The sequence below is a fragment of the Alligator mississippiensis genome, chromosome 5 (genome assembly GCF_030867095.1).
Source record: "Alligator mississippiensis isolate rAllMis1 chromosome 5, rAllMis1, whole genome shotgun sequence".
Classification (NCBI taxonomy): domain Eukaryota; kingdom Metazoa; phylum Chordata; order Crocodylia; family Alligatoridae; genus Alligator; species Alligator mississippiensis.
Genome location: NC_081828.1, coordinates 192,014,747 through 192,034,486, shown reverse-complemented (window position 1 = coordinate 192,034,486; position 19,740 = coordinate 192,014,747). Strand labels below are relative to the sequence as shown.

The window sequence follows — 19,740 nt, the reverse complement described above, 5'->3', positions numbered from 1 at the left end:
CCCTGGAGCATAGGTGTGAGCGAGAAGTGAGTTGCTTATTAGCACTCCTATAAAATATTGTATTATGGTCGTCTTTATATTTCCGTTGTCTGTCTGAAAAGTGCATCGCTTGGGCACTGTTACGATAACAAAGAATATAAAGGTAATGCATTTTCTACTGGGCAACCTTATCTGCACTGATTGTACTGGATTTTCAGCTAAGTGTGACTGTGAAGGATAATTACCATCATGTGTTACCTGAGATTACAGGTTTGCTTTCCAACTAATGACACTAGAAGAACCAAGCAGTTGTTAATATTTAATCAGACTCTTGGCTTAACAATTGGATAAATGAGGTGTGTAATTACACAATTATAAAAGACATTTCAGCTAGGAACTATGCTGTTATTAATACTGAAGGTGAAAGCTGGTGAGCATAGGCTGTTGAGTCCTATCAAGCATGTCATTAAAAGAAAGATCTTCACTGTAAGTCTATCACTGTTTCCTATTAGATGATAAACAAATGTTTCAGTTGCCTTTAAGATAAAGATTTTTTGCTCTGCCAGCAGATTTCAGTATAAAAAAATATCAGACGATATTTTTTCAGTATGGCAAACTGTAATCAACGTTAACTGGGGAACATTTAAATATATATGATGAGGGTGTACCAGTCTTTTCCACTCTTTTATACTCATGCTTTATGTATCATTTCTCAGTGGTCATGCAATTATTTCCTCTAGGTTATTCATGTTTAAATTTATAGGAGATGGAGAACACATTTTAATTCAGCAAAGTGTTTACCTGCCCAGCGGAAGCTTTCTTTAAAATAAATGTTTGCCATATAGATTGTGCAAATAGCATCTTCAACAAGGTGGTATGTTTGATTGGAAAATACTAGGACAGATTTGAATCAGTGATGCTATCTATAATAATTTCATTATTCTGTTCTTTAATCTTCTGTTTTATCTCAACTCCTTAATGAAACTTTTTATTTTTTCAAGTGATTTTAATTTGGAAAGATTCCAATAGCGGGCCTTGCTTATTCTACTGCAGTTAATGCTAACAGTCCAGAGTTAATGCTGTCCAGAGTTGATTAAAAGTATACTGCAAAGTTAGCATCCGAATCAGAGAACTTATTGACCAGCATGATTGCATCTCAGAGACATGAACCTGAATAATGATCTTTAAATGTATTGCAGTACATATTCAAAACTCTGAAGTGCTTTGCAGAATGCAGTTAAAGCAACAATCAGGTAGTAATGGGTTCCTCCAGTGTTCATTTATGAAAACAATACTCACTAGTGTTGAACGTCCATTACTAGGAGGAAGCAAACAGTTGTATATTAGTGTAGTAATCCCCAGAATTAGGCATTTCTGAAAGGCTTTGAGATGATTACTTATAGCCCGGGCATTATTTAACTTCTTGGTACCCCAACTCTCCTCAGAATGTCAATCAATACCAGCGCATTTTGTAATGTCTTTTGAGATCCACAGATAAAGCTTTCTATGGGAAAACAAACTGGTACTAATATTTTTTTTTCTTGAGTCAAATATCATTACTCAGTCAGGTCTCTTTACCTTCCCTCTGACATGGGATTCACTTTACCAAACATGAGGTCTACGTGCTGCAACATGAGGCCCAAATAATGCTGCAACATGAGGTCCAAATAGATTCATTTTTATTTTGGTTTTAATGTTCTGCCACCAAGGGTGAAAAAAGAAGAACTTGTTGTATTATATTGATATGGTGCCAATACGGCTTGTTGGGCACCTTACAGACAAGTGACAAGGTAAGAGACTTGCCCTAAATAGCTAGAATTCTGACATAATGGGTATGTCTACATGTGCAATTAATGTGAAGCAAGAAACTTTTGAGCAGTTTGAGCCAGAGTAAACTCCCAGGCACAGTGTACATGTATGCCTGGGACAGCAGCAATTTGAGCCAGGGCACAGCAGGCCTGGGCTAGCAGGGAGCACAGGGGGGGGGGGTCAGCCTGGGGCATCGGGTGTCAGCATTGGGTGACAGAGGGGCTGCCTGGGGGACAAGGCTGCTGAAAGTGCGGAGCTGTGTGGCTGGTGGCAGACAGGAGTCTGGCCCCCAGCTGGCTGGGCTGACCAGGCACAAATTTACGCCCATGGTCAGTGTCTACACGTGAGTTTAATTGGAGTAAGTTACCCCAGCGTAAGATAGTACTGTCTCCAATAGTACTATCTTATATTGGCATTAATTAGTTTACTGTGGCCTAATACCATCTCATGTGTAGATGATGACACTTTAGTCCACAGTTAATTAAGTCTATTCTGCAGTTAAAGCACATGTGCAGACACAAAGGAGCAATGGGAAGCGATGAAACTTACCCCTGAAACCATTACCTTGCCAACTAAACTAATGCAACTGGTTTTCTTCTAGCCTCATACCTCTCCAGTCCATTTAGCCGCTCCTTCTGAAATCTTCTTCCTTTGACAGTTCTGACCAGGTCATGGAATCATAGTAAAATAGAACTGGAAAGAGATCTTTTGAGGTCATCTAGTCTAACCTTTTACTCTAGGCAAACTCATCCCTGTCTAAACCGTCCCAGACAAATGTTTGTCTAGTCTACACTTAAAAACTTCCACTGATAGAGATTCACAGCCTTTTAAATGAATTTGTTCCAGTGCTTAACCACCCTCATTGTTAGAAAGTTCCCCCCTAGCGTTCCATCTAAGCTGTGTGGCGTGTGCGGACACAGAGGTGTGCCTGGCAGAAAAGCATGAGCACGTCTGCATGGCCACACATGCCATGCAACTTAGAGGGAATACTGGTTCCTCCTCATTTTTAAACTTAAATGCCCCATGTTGCAAGCTAAACCCATTATTCCTTGTCCCTTGGAGACACAAAGAACAGTTGATTGTTATCCTTTTTATAACAACCATTTTCGTCTTTGCAGATTACCATCACCTTCCCATTCCAACCCATCTGCACTTCTCTAACTAAAAAATCCCAGTTCTTCCAACCTTTCCTCATTTCCTGGTTTTTTATAACCTCTAATTATTTGTGTTGCTCTTCTCTGGACTCGCTCCAAATTGTCCACAACTTTATTAAATAATCATGCCACAAACTGACCTAAGTACTCCAAGGTGAGGACTCAGTGCTCAGTAGACTGGAAGAGTTACTTTCCATGACTTGCATACAAGATTCCCGTTCCTATATTCCAGTATACTATTAGTCATTTTTTTCAACATTGTGATCCACTATAACCCCCTGAATCTTTTTTGTAGCACTATAGCCTACCTAGTCATTCTCAATTTTGTGTTTGTGGATTTGATTATTCTCTCATAAAAATAGTACTTTGCACTGTGAATTTCATCCTATTTATTTAAAATGAATTTTTCCAATTGATTGAGTCATCTGGGTTCCTAATCTTGTCTTCCAAAGTATCTGCTATACCACCCAGTTTGGTGTCTGCAAATTCACTATACTAAGTATGCATGCAATTCCATCTTCCAAGTCACTAATGAAGATCCTGGACGCACCCTAGACCAACGGATTCCAAATTGTGGGTTGTGACCTCAAATGGGGTTGCAACATCAAGGGTTGGGGTCACGGGATTTCTGCACTCACAGCGGGGCATGGGGCTGCAGTGGGACTGGACCAGCTCCTGTTAAGAGCTGCCTCCACAGCCCACTGTCATGACTGCCAGCGTGAGATGTGGCAGTGGTGGCAGCATGGAGTTGTGCCCCCACTGCTGCCGGGTGGACAGGGGGTACCTCAGCTTGGCAGCCATGGCAGTGCAGCACTCCTTCTTGTGCCAGGTTCTACCCACTGGGCCAGGGAACCCCGGGGGGAGGGCAGCAAGGCAGGGAGCCCCAAACTCGCAGCAGGCAGCCTGCATCCTCCCCACCCCATGGGCTCTGCTCTGGCTGTGCTGCCCACAGGGGGGGACAGAGGGAGAGGGGGCAGGAGCCGGGTTCCACACTCCACTTTGGCCGCAGCAGCCGCTGCTTCCCATGGGCGGCAGCCGGGGTTTGGGCACTGCTGGGGGGGCAGGGGGCACTGCAGGGGGCAGGGGAGGGTCCAAGGCACTCTTTAACCCTTTTGTTCCATGCTATTTATCTCAAGCCTCTTCTTCAAACTTTCTCCCCTCATGTCTTGTGCCATTACATTCCTCATTTTGTCTGTTTTCACATGCATCCCCATCCTTTCTTCAACTTTCTCTCCTTACTTTCTTCCAACAATTGTTGGTTTCACAAGGTTTTTTAGCTCTCTTTCCCTCCTGCTCTAAGTACTACCTTAAGGCCACTTCTTACTCTTTGCTTTCCAAGAGGGAATCCCCAACTCATTCACGAAGTTTATTTAAAAAAGAAAGCGGTAAGAAAGTTAGGAACTACAGCCCCTGTGTTGATTAAAACCCACCCTTTCCTTTCAACCCTGAACCTCTTTATTAGTTGTCCTAGATTGTAAATTCATTGAGAAAGGACCAGTCTTATTTTAACTGGTTTTAAAGCACCGTATAAACTCCTATAGGTCTGTATAAATAGATTTTAAAGTAATGAGCATAAGCAACAGTAGTGCAAGCAGTAGTAAAACTAGGGTTGGATGACCAGGGTACAAGCCCCAGATGCTGATTATGGGGGACAAGAAGGGATGCTGGAATGGAGGCGAAGGGGGGGGGAAGCCCAGGAGCTCCCCTTCCCCCACGACACAGATTGCTTGTTGAGAAGAGCTATGTAGCTCAACACAGACAGATATTGGAGATGACCGTACTCAGTGGCAGGAGAGTGATGCAGACTTCCACGGCCAGCTTAGTTATGACCGATGGAGGAGATATCGAAAGGGAAGTTCTGGCTGTCCAGTAAGAGGGTGTGATATGGGGAGCTATGCTTGCTGTCCCCATTGTGCAGCCCACAATGAAAGCTTTTTAGTATTTCCCATGCTTCTAGGCTTTGCTGCTTGCCATAGGGGGGGAGAGGAAATTCCCCTCTTGCCACTCCTGTTGCTACAAGTATCAGGAGATTTTTTCACCTTTCTCAGAAGCATTGGGTAGTGGCTGCAACCAAGGCTGGGGTTTGTGGCCTTGGTTCTGTTAAGACTAAAATCTGGAGGTTCCTGGCTCGAAGGTCTGGCCCCTCCACTCAGGATCAGACCAATCGACACATTTGGGATCAAGAAGGAATTTTACCCTATGGTCAAATTGGTACAGACGGTGGGGGTTTTGCCTTCCTCTGTAGCAGGGGTTTGGCCCTCTTCCTAGGATCGCTCAAGCACACTTTAATAACCTGTGTAGCAGCAAGACATGGGCTACCATTGTCCCCCCAGCTTTACTTGTGGCAGGTCAGGGTGCTGTGCTGGTAGTTTTGTGACAGGGTTAACAGTTTAATTTTAATAAGAGGTTAGACAAGGATTTCCGTGGAAAGGCTTGGATAGGGATGATCCTGCCTCAGGCAGGGCGTTGCATGAGCTGACCTCTGGAGATCCCTTCCAGGCCTACTTCTCTGTGATTCTAATATTTGTGCCACACCTTGCAAAGGTAAAGTGCCACATGCATGTGTCTGTATTATTCAAAAGGTAAAACATTGCTTGCGGTCAGTCCATTCCTGAGCCTAATGATCTCCATTTTGTTTGAATTTCACAGGCTGCCTGCGAAGACGACAGAAAGGACTGAGTCCCTGTATTGTCTGAAGACTTCCTCCCTCCCCCCACAGGGTAGGTGGATACTTCTCAATTACACCTCTCTAAAGGGATCATAACTCCAAAAAAGTGCAGAGTCAGCTGACCAGAGAGTATTTATGGCATGAATTCATAAAGTATGTATTCAATTAAAATATGTAAAATGTTTCAAGGACGTGGCTTTGTACATTTCTGCAGGTTGGACACGTCAGTAATTTATGCACTGTCTGGTTTGCATGGTGTATGTAGCTATTTACTCTTGTCTTCAATTGAAATGTGCACCATAGCAACCCTTACATTATTTATGCTACCTCTGAGAGGCAGACCATTTTCCTGAGGAAACGCATGCACAGTTACAAATATAATGTCACGAACGTTTGAAATGCTACACAATGAAAAAAAAGTAGAGACTTCTGCAAAAAGAACTGAGAGTCACGTCGCTGTAGTCTGGAAAGTTTAGGCTTCTGCTCAGGGGAGAGAACGGGGGCTTTTACTTCCCTAGTTTATGATCATTTCCAAAGTCAGCTTTTGAGGTTTTATGTATTAATAGGTCCTTTCTCTCTCTCTCTCTCTCTCTCTCTCTCTCTCTCTGTTTCTCTTTCTCTGAGTTTTAAAGAAAGTCAGTGTCACACAGCCCTGCTAGAGCCCTCTTCACTGGACACGTACCAGGTTGGGGAGCTGAGCTCCCACCATACTTGACTTTTGTACCCTTAAGCTTCCTTTGGTTTCAGTGAACTGCTGCACTGTCCTTTTTGGCACACCTGGGTACAGATTATCTGCTGATTGCCCGTTCATGGAGTATATCTCACAGCCCAGCTGCCTGAGATCAAATCTGTGTATCGCTCAAGTACCTTGGTGCTTTGGCCTTACACTTCACTGTTTTGGAGAGAAGTGATGGTAGAAGCAGACAGACACATGCACTATAGGTTTGTCTATATATTTGCTGGTGCTGCAGCTTTGCTGGCAAAGCCCTGCTGGCAGAGCCCCCTACTAGAGATATGGCATATGGCAGAATAAGGGACTTTTTTCTGCAAGCTTCACTTCTGAATGACAGGAGCCAAGCTGAGCGGAGCCCCACATCAGCTATGCCAGCAAAACTTTGCAGTGTAGGGGTCTAAGAACCCCTCACACTTTTCTTTTGCTAGCACAAGATATATGTAGGTCTTAGTCAAATATATGCCTACACACATTTCTCTGCCTCAGTTTCCTCATCATTCCTGAGTGTCCTGAGTGTCCTTTGGCCTTAAGTCAGAATCCTCTGCTAAACTGAACCCCTCTGCTATGAAAGCTTGCCCCTCTTGGTCCTCTACTCTGCTCTGCCTTCCTGTATCTCATGGAGTCCCTATGAAATCCTCCCAATGTCTTTGTTTAGGGATTTCCCACTTTCCAAGACCCATCTCCTTGCTGTGAGCTTAGAGAAAGCTAGCATTGCCCAGGAAATAATCATCACATTGTCCCATCTAAATGGGATCCATTGAGGCTTATGTGACATAGGAGTTTTATGACACAGGTTAACAGAATGTGACTGACTCCACATACTCATGGCATGCATGCCACAAGTGGCATGGGCAGGATCTGTTTGTGTGGCATGCAGCAGATGGGGGAGAGAGTGGGGAACAGTGGCGGGCAGGGCATGAAGCAGAAAGTGGAGCAGGAGATTAGGCAGAGGAATGGGATCAGAGTGGCACTCTGGGAGGGTGTGGGGCTCACCTTGTAGCACACCAGCCCCAAAAGTTGGCCTCCACTGTACTGAGATGTTTCATAAGATCAACCAGAATTAATAACTTGTATATAGACAGGCTCCCCACATCATCGCAGTTGGCCTCATAACTAAGGAAAACATTTGGTAATTCATCTATGAAGCATCCTTTTTTTTTTTTTTACCCCAAGCTAGTGGTAACTTCTGGAATTTAACTAAAGCAACTGTGTCTTGCTTTATACCATGGTTGCCTCTGAGCTGGGAAGTATTCAAGTCCTGCCCTGTGCCATACTGCATGGTATGGCATGGCCACCCATTAAGAGTACAGATTTTCAGCTGAAACTTGTATCACAGGCCTTTCTGCACATCTCTGGCTTTCAGGGAGGAAGCCTGATGTTTGCTTAGACCCTTCTGTTTGTAATCTCAGTTGGTCTGTCCCTTCCCAACTATCTGCATATCCATTAGGTCAGGATATACTGGTTATATTCAGCAGCACATGGAGCAAAGCGTTTGCCAGACATCTGTAGTCCATTCAGAAACAGCTGATATGTTAACATACAGCTCTGAAAAGTCAGTTCATTTGGGGCCCTTTGTAATAAGTTATAAACATCATCTATTTCTCTACGTAATAGGTCCCCAAAGAAGGAGGTAAAAAGAGGGTAATACATGAACAAACTTCAGAGCACATCAAAGCTTTTCATTACATGCCATTTATTAAATGTAAGTCTGTTAACGGGCTGTCACTAATCAGTGAAGAGTGATCCAAGGAAAGTTTTATGGCCTCATTTGCATTGAGGGTTTACATTAGGGGTGAATTTTTGCAGCATTCCAAGTTTCAGTCCATAAATACATTAGGTATAATGTGGTCAGTTAAAGCGAGAGGATCAAGGAGCATGAGGGTGCACAGAGACAGTGAAAAAGAGCAATGAATTTATATTTTGGCAGAGATAGAAGCCTGAATTTGTCAGCATCCACAGACAAGTGAAATAGCCCAGTGTTGCACTGTAGAAGTGATTCAAAGACACAGTTGTCTTTAATGACAGATCTTAATTTCTATTTGTAATAGAATGAATGGGTGTTATGCAACATTTTTCTCATCTTCCAGCTGTGGAAAACAACTACATCTGGCACATAAAGTAACAACGGAATGTATCTGAAGGCTGTGCTGTTATTCAAACCATAGCTACACATACATGTTCAAATAACTCACAGGAAAGGAAGACTGTATCCAGTTTGTCAGATGACAATACACTAGCTTGGGGGAGGGGGGAAAAATGAAGCCAAAAGAGATTTTGTACAAAAGAGATTTTGTACTCCAGATAATTTAAAATAAAGAAGAGGCTCTCTCCCAACAAATCCATGTAAGCTGGCAAAGACTGAATTATACAAACAGCAGTTTAAAAAACATTAATGCAAAATTAAGAGGGATGTTAATGATTTCACCATGCAACAAGTGTGCAGCAGATGTTAGAGGCCTATCGTTACAAAATTGTGTGGTCTGAACTGACAATTTATTGTGTGTTCCCCGGCATTTATCTGAAGATAAGGCTATAACAAGCATGCTGTCAGCTATGTAAAATACAAATTCTACACAAAGAGGAAATGCTGCAAATCTGACAATGGTGCTTTAAATTGCTTATTCTAAAACAAAGCTGCTATTTCATAGTATTTCAGAATGAGGAGTTAATAGTGCCTGAGTTCTTGTAGCCAGAAATCTGTCAAACTCAATCCCAGTGAAGACCCACATTCTTTCCAATTTCCTTGATCATACTGTGGCTGAGTTTTCCAGTGAACCACAAGTTAACTGGCTGGGTCTTAAAATGGAGCAGTTCATCTTAACTGCAGTTGACATTTGGATTCTGAAGATGTATCCAGCTTTCATGGTCTGTTATCCTCTATTTGGGTGAAAAGGCCTCAACTATTATGTGCCCAAAACAGAAATTAGTGAACCAAAGACTAAAAAGAAGTAATACATATAACAGTGGCATATGGGAATGTTTTGGCTGTTTTAACTTGTCAAATGAAAGTTGACTTGTTTCTTGATTTTTATATTTATTATTTGTTTCTTAAATTGCAGCCTGTTAATTTTCTTAGTGTGTCAGATCATGGCAAATCAGGATGGCACAAAAATAACACAGTTCTTACACATCCAGCTGTAGGAGGCGTACACTCTTCTGAATTACAGGGACCATTCCTTAAATGTACTGAGTTGTTCTCTACTTAAATATTTTTACCTACCAAACAATAATAAAACTTTGGAGAATACAGCACGTGCTTACCATTTGAATAAAAGTTTTGAATGCAAATGAAAGATTTTAATGACAGGCTGAATAACAATGTCATTTGAGCAGGTTTGCAAGCTAAATATTAAGGCCCCAATTCTCAGTCAGAGAAAGACCTTTCTACATCACATCGGCAGTTTAAATGTGACTTCGTGTGGGAGTAAATTACATGCTTGATGGGTGTATCTACACAAGATGCTGGCTGCTCAGTAGCCAAATAATACTGCGCAGTAACGAATCACAGCACAGACAATGCTAATACACTACTGTGCAGTTTTATTAGGCTACTATGCACTAGCATCACTTAAAGGCATTTGCAGGCACTACTCTACTGCACAGTGACTCTGGTTACTTGCTTATACAAGAAGTGCCACTGTGCAGTAACGTCTCATGTAGACGTGCCTGATGACTGCAACCAGGTTTTAGGTTAGATGAGAATCATCCTTGTGGGGTTTTTTTTAGATGTAGTATGTTCGTGTGGGCTAAGAATCAGGGTGGAATAGACATAAAATTCAAAGTAACATTCATGCAGCATATGGGTTTTGCTGTCAAGAGCATTAGTGAATCTTAGCTGAGCCCTTCAACTGAAAGTGATCGATGTCTTTACATACTGTGTGGGCAGCCATCTTCTCAGTTAAAAGAAGAAAGTAGATGAGGTACATACAGACATACATTCACGCCTGTTTTTTAATACCCACACTTAATGGTTTTGGTGCATGGCATTGCAATAGTAATTAATGAGTGGATATGGTTAAAAGGCATATCATTATGCACATGGCAGTTCCAGTCTCATTTCTGTGGCACAGTGATAAATGAAGTGAATTCACAGCTTCTTTTCCAGTCACTTGGAAGATGGTCTGTAGGCAAAAAATAGAAAGTATTAAATTATTAAGGATCAGCCTCTTTGCATATGAAAATGGTATAGTGTCATATTAAATACACCGTATTAAGAGATCAATTAGAGATCTATTTTGAGTTAATGGAATTATTTCTTTTTTATTTTACATTTTAAAATGCAATCTTTCAAGGGACACTTTAAATCAAGGGAGAAGATATCATTCAAGTAATCTGGGTCAAAAATTAACTACTAAAAAGTCCATGAGAATGATATCAGAGGGTAAGATACATGTGTAAAGGTGGGTTATAAGGGGTTTGCTTGTAGCCTTGTTGGTCTAAGGACATAGGCAGACAAGGTTCTTTAGGTCAATCAGATATCTTTTATTAGACCAACTAAATAGTTGGAAAAATTGTTTGCAAGTTTTCAGGTACAAGCACCCTTCTTCAAGCATAGAGAGAGTCTGCTGGAGTTGTGTGTGCTCTCCTGGGTGGAATAAAAGCCAAAATGCAAAATGCAGGTCTGTGAAAATGCAAGTGTGGCAGTCAGGATCAGAGGGAATAGGAGACAATAGGTGTGAGACAGATAGGCAGGGTGCAGGGGAGGGGAATATCCAATTACCTGTGGGTGCACAATTCTCACAAGACAACCTCTCTCTCTCCAATCTCTCAATTCTAATCCTCAGTGGGAATTTACAAAACACCTTTTGTAGATGAGCCTATGAACTTCAATTAATAATTCTTCTGCATACACAAAATCATGGACTAAATATAGACATCGGCTTTATGGCATATTATAACCTGCCTGCTATCAGATAACCCCAGGTAATCTGTCTGCATTTTACCAGCTACATTCTATCACCGGGTCAACATCCCCTCCACCCCCCCAACCTACCTGTCTCAGTTTTTCCAACTATTTAGTTGGTCTAATAAAGGATATCACATTTACCCAAAGAACCTTGTCTGCTGGTGGGTTATAAGGCTTTTAAAATGTGTATATTTTTCACAGGTCACTTATTACTCTGTTATGGGCTTTATTGGGGCTATGCATATGAATGAGTCATAATTTTGGTGCTATTTGCACATGTGAGAAATAAATCTTTAAAGTAAATCTGTACTTCAGCTTTACTTCCTATGCTCTTGCCTGTGGCTTTGTTTAGCAATGTATTTAAGCACTTGCTTAAGTTCTATCATATTGGAATGTAGGATTTATCTTAAGTTTTATGGGACTTAAGTTTTATGACTAGGAACCGTTTTTGTTTTGGAGACGTGTTCTCTGCAGAGCTTAGCAAAGAAAAACAGTACTTCATAATTGAATGAAATATAGTTGTGATGGTAGTTTGAAAACTCTATTGGTCATGAAGCCAAGAAACAATTTTGCATTTGCAGCTGTATAAACTAATCGGTCATTTCCACATCCAGTTGCTAAGACTTAAAATGGGGATGTTGCTATTAGCATTAGGCAGAAACTTGTGGTGTTGGCGAGGGGGGTTAGCTGGGCTGTTATTTAGTTTGAGTGGGCACATCTACACATGGCCATACGTTGTTGTTGTTACTGCGCCCTAATTTAGTACTTCCTTTTGGAAATACTAACTGACAGCGCAGTAATAGCCTGTACTGTGCCATGCTGTTTGTGCATGGTTGTTTTAGCTGCTATGTCACTGTAGCAGTGTACTATAAGGATGGAGCACCTTGTTACAGTGACGTAGCTGTGGCGTCATGGTTTTTGCCAATCGATGCTATGTTGCCATAGCACATTGCTACGGTGACATAGCATCATGTGTAGACATGCTCAGTGTCTCACAAAACGTGACATTGATACATTGGCCCAAGTTAATTGAGCTGGACCTCATTAATCAACCAGATATTCCATCTTTCAGGATTCATTTTTCTACCTCATTCACTTTGTTATCTGTGTGCCATGATGTTTATCTTATTTTTTGGCACAGTGTCTCTCTCTTGATCTGATTCCACTGATTTTTCCCTTTCAAACAACAGAGGAAAAATGGGAAAACTGTGGAAAACAGAAGGGGAGAATTAGGTCACACTAGAAATTCTGAAACATCAGCAAAGCTCTTGTTTAAAGTGATTAATTCAGTGACCTCTGACCACCCGGCAGACCTTCAATTTGCCAGCAGAGGATAAAAGAGTCAAGACCTGAATGAGTAAAGAAGGGATGAAGGTCAAGTTAATCCAGTAACTGAAAAACCGCTCAGAAATAAAAACTATTTTCCCCTCTTCTCTGTCCCTTTTCACGCATCCCACTGCATATAACTTATTTATGGAGATTTTGGAATATTGTGTATGTTTATTTGATCTGCAGTGGTTGATCTAGAAAGCAGAACAAACTAATGCTCATAACAGTGCTAAGTGTTGTGGTCTGCATGTCTCTATAGGAAAAATAGAATGTACTTGCAAAATGTTCTGGGGTAAAGGTTAAACAAGATACTGCAGGCAGCCTGTTACATTTCCATCCTTATGTTTATATTACTCAATTTAAAGTGTATATGTTTGTAATAGAAAGAGAAGGGTTTGTTGGTAGCACTAAGCACTTTTTGCTTGTATCGCTTGTAAACCTCATAGAGCAGAATATAATCTTTCATCTATAGTTATAAGCCTTTAAGCTGCTTATACTATTTTTACTCTAAATTCAACTTTCATTTGGACAGTCTCCAACAACTGGGAATAAATTAACACTTAGAAGTCCTGTAATAAATTCCAACTAATGTCATCAAAATTAGTAAAAGAGGTGTCTTGAAACAAACTTGTTCACTTTGGTGATGTTGTATACACTGTTACTGCTGTCCCAGAAGTAAAAGCCTGACTTTGCACAGTACAGGCAGCCCCCGCTTAACGTGGTTTCGATTAGCGCTATTTTGCTATAGCACTCATTTAAAATTGATACCTGGTTTCGCTGAGCACTCAGTGAGTTTCGCTATAGCGCTCAGTGGAATAGTACTGTGTATAGTATAGTATAATGGAATCAGCAAGTTTTGGCGGGACAGCGGGGAGAAGCAACAGTGGCAGTGGGGAGAAGCAGTGGTGGTTGCGGCGGCAGCAAGTGTGGTGAGTGGCAGCGAGTGGGGGGTGGGCGTGAGCATGGAGGGGGTGGGAAGAAGTTGCTCAATACACACTGGTGTGGCAGTGGAGCGTCCCGTGGGAGAGGGGGCTGTTTTGCAGCTGGATGAGAGCAGGGTGGGGTTTGCAGCCGGCTGGGCATGTAGCAGGGATGCTGCAAACTCCCCTGCTCCCGGCTGGCAGAAAACATTCACCCTGCTCCTGTGGGATGCTCCACTGCCTGAGTTCACCAGCTGAAGCAGTGGCAGTGGCAGTGGCGAGGAGTGCGGGCCTGCACCGGTGCTCAGGGCCGGCGGGGGCCTGCACCCAGGGTGGGGCAGCAGGAGTGCAGGGCCCGGGGCCAGGGCCAGCAGGGGCCCATGCCCAGAGAGGGGCAGCAGGAGTGCTGGTGCCCAAGCTGGCACATGGGGCCAGCAGGTAGAGGTGGCGGCGGTGAGAAGCAGTGAGTGGGGGGGTGGGCATCAGTGCAGGGCCTGCGTTGGTGCCTGGGGCCAGGGCCGGCGGGAGCCCAGGGTGAGGCAGCAGGTATGCAGGCCCGGACTGGCACGTGGGAATGGAGCAGCCAGCGGGCTAATGGGGAGAGGCAGCGGCAGGGAGAAGTGGTAGCAAGAAGCCATGGTAACCAATTACCTATATTTACATTCATTCCTATGGGCAAATGGGTTTTGCTTAGTGCGGTTTTGCTTAGCACATGGTTTTTCTGGAACCAATTAAGGGCACAAAGTGGGGGTTGTCTGTATCAGCTAACCTTACTATAGTCAAGAAGATCAAAAGACCTTGTGAATTTAGAGGCTTAAGGTGGGTTTAGGCCTGCCAGCTTTTGTAGCCAAGGGCATACAAGGGAGTGATGTGGCTAACATTATGCCTGACCATCTTTAACTCACCTGTCCGGGTGACAAGGGTACCTACGTACCGTTGGGTTGAATGGGGACAGTTGTTCACACAGGCTTGAGTAGAGCTTGAATTTGTGCCTCTGGAGTTATGATATAAGTTAGAGTAGTTCCTTTCATCAAGTCATCCTTCTATATGAATGAGCAGCCATACAGAGATACAGCTTAAAAATATTTGTGCTTTAGTACTCGCTTATGACTCAGGAAGTTCCTGAATGTACTGGCCCTTTTTATCTGACACAAGTAATAGTCAGAATGGAGACAAAGAAAACATGCAATAAAATGAGACTTGTAGTTAGTCCCAGCCATGCCACACTGTTTAATTAAGGGCTAATCTCTAAGGTTTACACATTATTGTAACATTTTACTAGTTTTATGTGTGGTTTAGAGACCATTTTACAGCAGCAAATGTTGAGTTATTAATAATGATTGGATTTTACCATAGGAAATAGAAAGATAAAATGCAGGACAAATACCTTGTCTTCACAACACCATAAATGTTGTAAAAGCTAGACAACAGCCTGCGTCCTGTTTTGGGCCCTGAACTACAAGATATGGACAGATTAGAAAAAAGACCAGCGGACAGCAATTAGATTTTAGTCCTTCTCTCATACAGAAAAGAACTTGCTAAAAGTATGCATTAGCTCGTATTTCTTAAGACCCCTATTTTCCTTATAGTTTCTCAAATGACAGCATGACAAAACCCATAACTTTGTTTACAGCTGCACAGCACACCTGCAATTTGAGTTTTCTTTGATTATCTTCTTTCTCTTCTTCTGTTTCCATAGACACACGAGAGGATGTTAGCGGTGGAGATCAAGTTGTTCAGAAACAAAAGTTCCACAACCAGTACTCAACTGTTTGTTACCGGACTCAGGAGCTATATATTGTTATTTTTGAATAAAATGGAAAATCCCAATAGTGCAAATATGAGTGTACAATGTCTTGAATACAACAGACTTAATTCTTATTCATTGTCCTTACTGTTCTTTTGACTTTCTTCCATAGTTTCATCTGCCAACCGAGAGGTTGGATTTGGCCCTGGTGCATTATGACAAGTACAGAGTTTAAGATGAGGTTGAGTTTTACTTTTGATGGGTATGATATGATAGAAGAGCAAAAAGGGCTCACTTTTTATAATTAATCTTTCATGGTATTATTTTTTAAGCGCCCTACGTATGTGATGATTTATAGGTGATTTACCTGATGATTTTACAAGAACAAGTAAGCCGCAATTAGAACAAAATGGATGAAATATCAGGATAGGTAACTGGGAAAAAGAGGCTGTTCTGCTCTTTGGAGAACAGGGGTTTCTTAGCACAAATCCTTCATGCTCTTGATTTAATGTATTTCTTGCTAGTTACATACAGCATATTAATTCTTCTTGCAGTATTAACTCTAGCTGCACAGACCATTTTAAGTGTCCTGGAATAAATCCAGACAATGATGCCAAGAATTGATGCAATATATGCTAACTTCCAAACATGGCAACCTGGATAGGAATGGAGATACTGCAAGTGAGAGTAACAGAAAGCTCTGATACAATGCATCACAACAGATTCTTGCCAGCAGTTAAGATTTATGATGTCAACTCCACAATGCAGAGATGTAAATGAAAAGAAAAGATGGGAACAATACTGATTTATTGGGGCAGGCACATGAAAACTTTAATAAGTGGATCTTTGAGACACAACCTTGAATAGACTGTTTGGCTCTTTTCCAATATATCAAGGCACTGAGTAGTTGGAACTGTTACAGTATCGTTCTGGAAACAGCCCATTCTCAGATTTTCAAAAGTGATGTTTTAGAAAAGCAGCTTTGCTAAGCTACTGCTGTTAACTTGTATGAGTTTTCCTGAAGTCAAAACTATGAGTCTATGTGGCTATAATTTTCTAAAATCAAGTGAATGGGTTTTTGGAAAAGTCATCTCAAACCGTGCATGGATTCTCAGACACAATCCCCAGTGTAACTTTGTGTTTTGGGAAGTTGATTTGCTATTAAATATTTCTCTCTGATCTACTTGTTTTAGAAGCTGATGAATACGGAAAAAAGGAAGACATCCTCATCTTCAGTAGCTTGCCATAGGTAGAAGACAGGGCAGGCAGGGCAGACTAATGTGTTAGTCTATAAAGTGCCTTTCTATCATGCCTAATTTCAAAATAATATGACTAACTATGTCTCTTACCTTAGGAAATTTGGATAAACTGATCTATCTACCTCTTGGTATGTAACTGATTGTAAGACTTGTGTGTGTGCATGCATGCGTCTGTGTACTCAGCTACATAATTTCTTAAAATTACATTGGGGTTAATTTCCAGAATAGTTTTGTAAACAATCCTAAATACAAAGTAATTATTTATGTGTAGATTTGTATGTATATCTATAGATACACATAGGTTTACACATGCTCATGTATTTGTATATGTATTTATATATACACACACACATATACTTCTGCTTTTTCCATCTCTATCTACCTATTAATGTAATATATATTATGCCATTAGCATGAAGTCTACTGTTGCCATTTAGATCTATCTATCTATCTATCTATCTATCTATCTATCTATAGATGGCAACAGTAGAATTCATGCTAATGGCATAAAATGGGTTTTGAATTCTACTTTATAGATAGCAAAAGCAGAAGTATATGTGTGTGTATAGATTTACATACACAAACATCATATATATATATATATATATATATATATATAGATGGCAAAAGTAAAATTCATGCTAATGGCAGGCATAAAATCGAGTCAAATTAGGGTTGTGATTCAGCCGGCTAGAATTTCATTAGTAGAGTTAGGATGAGTCATTTCTGAATAGCTCAAAGTAGATTAATTTTGGATTCTTCTGCCTATTCTTGTTCAAAATATGGTCCCCCATTACACGGGTTAATATGATATGGAATGCAATTTCACTGGATAGAACTCTGTTGCTTGTTTTATCATTTATGGTGCCTTCTGGCCCTAAAATTTTTGAAATAACACTGACAGATTTGGACTGTTTAGAAGTTATCATGGCATTTACTGTTGAGGACAAAATAAAATATTTCCTAGATTATCACTGCAGTTTTTTCATGGTAATTCTGCTGTTTGCTTTTGTTATTGTTAAGTACATGTTACTTATTGGTATTTGAACACTTGTCACAATAACACTTGCTTGGCACATCTGAGTTTGCTTCTCTCTTTACCTGAAATACTGGAGTGCCAGTCCATTGACTTTAACAGAGCAGGAGCAGACTCAAAGGTGGAAATTATGGGCACCTATGCATATGCCCAATGCCTGCTCTGACGCTATTAATGAAATCTGCTGTATTGTGCTAATTAGCATGCTCCAGCAGCCTCAGTGTCACGTGTATTCAGTGTCCTTGCACTTCAAAATGATAGTGGGAGCACTATAAAGCTTGTCAAATGAGGTTTAGTTAAAGCACCTCTGCTGCCATTTTGAAGCGCAGAGCGCTGAATACATGAGACACTGTGAGCGCTTTAATTAGAATGGCTCCCAAGAGCTGCTCTAATTAAATCACCCCTGCCACCCTAGAGCACATATAAAGAAGCCATATGTCTCCACTGAGGTAAATGGAGTTTTGCCAGTATTCAGGCAATATGACTTACGTTATTCCAGAGTGTTTTCTTTCCTTGCACAGACTGAGAAAGCCAAGAGTTTGAAAAGCTTTCTTAAGAAAAAACAATAAGGGAGACCTTAAAGCTTGCTGTTTTTAATGCACAATGCAAAACTGATCTCTTTTGGTTGGTTCAATATAGGCTTAATCTTGCCATTGACATGTAGCATCTGAAGGTCCATAGCTTTCAAAAGAACAACCATTAATGGCTCAAATAAGTGCCAGACACACCACATTGTGAGCCAAAAGGGTCAATGTACCTAGACACTATAGTCACGGGTTTGTTAGAAATGCATAGACAGAGCACATAGGATCGACTTTCTCTTACCCTTGTGTTATTTTTGTATTGCGCACAGACCTCAAAACTTTGCCTGCCTCTGCAGCTTGACATTGATACGGCGTGCTCTTTTGGTGTCCTTGCTCACTATAGCCAGGGATACTGTACTCTTCCACATGACACTTTCCAATTCATCTTGTGCCCCAGGCATGCAGAATTACTCTTCCAGGGAGCTAGGGAGAAGGTCTACAGGGTTTGTAGCAACAGGAAGTAGTTTTCCAGGTGTATAAATGTGTAGCCAGTTCTGACAGGATTAAATGATGATTTAAAGCAGGGGTATAAAACTCACCTCTCCAGATCCAGACCATCCAGTATTGTAACTGAGTAGAGGAAACTGGGGCAGCAAAAGTAGCTATTGCCATAGTGGCAGCTGACTGTACCACCACAATTGGCATGGCAGGAGCTGGCACTGCCCCATCATGGCTTCCCCCAGCATAGACCTGCCCTGCTATGCCTCTGAGGCCATCGTCTCCTTGTGGATCAGATCCAGCACTGGCAGTGGTGAAGTGCCAAGTTTCTCTTGTTAGCCTGTTCCAATGCATGGCCACCTTCATAGTCATAGTCATAGAGAGGCTGGAAGGGACCTTGAGAAGTCATCTAGTCCAGCCCCCTGCCTGAGGCAGGATTATCCTTACCCAAACATCCCATATACGTCCATTGACATGGATCCATTTTTAATTACCCTTTGCTTGCAGTTATTGAGGCAGTTTTCTATCCATCTAGTAATAATTTTCTCCAGCCCACATTTTTCCTATTTGTTGATGAAAAGATCATGTGGGACCTTGTCAAAAGCCTGACTGAATCCAGATACACTATATCCACAGCATTCCCTTCATCCATCCAAGTAGTTACTCTGTCAAAGAAGGAGATCAATTTTGACATGATTTGTTCTTCGTAAATCCCTGCTGGCTGCTTGTGATCAGCTATTCCTCCTCCAGATGCTTGAAAATGGATTTCCTTAGGATATGTGCCAGTAAATTCCCAGATATTGAGGCAGGGCTAACTGGTCTGTAGTTTCCTGGGTCCTGCTTTTTGCATTTTTTAAAGAGGGGCACTACATTAGCCCTTTTCCAGTCCCCTGGTACCTTACATGTCTCCCATGACTTCATGAAGATCTTTGTCAAGGGCTCCAAGATCTCTGCCAGTTCCTTCAGTACCCTGGGATGAAGTTCATCAGGCCCTGCTGACTTGAATTCATTCAGATCCATCAAAAGCTCTCTGACTGTCTTTTTTTTTAATCTCGTCCCTCAGCTTTTCCCCTTCCTTATCCAAAAAAATGATTATTAGGTATCTAGCTGCAGCTAAATTGTTTTTATGAAAACTGTGGCAAAATAGCTGTTGAGTACCTCTGCCTTCTTCGCATATT

At 41.6% G+C, this 19,740-nt stretch overlaps 1 protein-coding gene across 1 annotated transcript in view; it reads left to right on the top strand.

Annotated features, from left to right (window-relative positions):
* Positions 1 to 15,337, top strand: part of ZNF438 (zinc finger protein 438) — a 145,979-nt gene extending 130,642 nt beyond the window's left edge. Inside the window, exons 4-5 of the mRNA XM_059729130.1 lie at positions 5,592 to 5,662; positions 15,198 to 15,337. Coding sequence (XP_059585113.1) covers positions 5,592 to 5,662; positions 15,198 to 15,313 — 187 coding nt within the window. The 3' untranslated portion in view covers positions 15,314 to 15,337. The remainder of the gene's footprint in view (positions 1 to 5,591; positions 5,663 to 15,197) is intronic.
* The last annotated feature ends 4,403 nt before the right edge of the window (positions 15,338 to 19,740 follow it).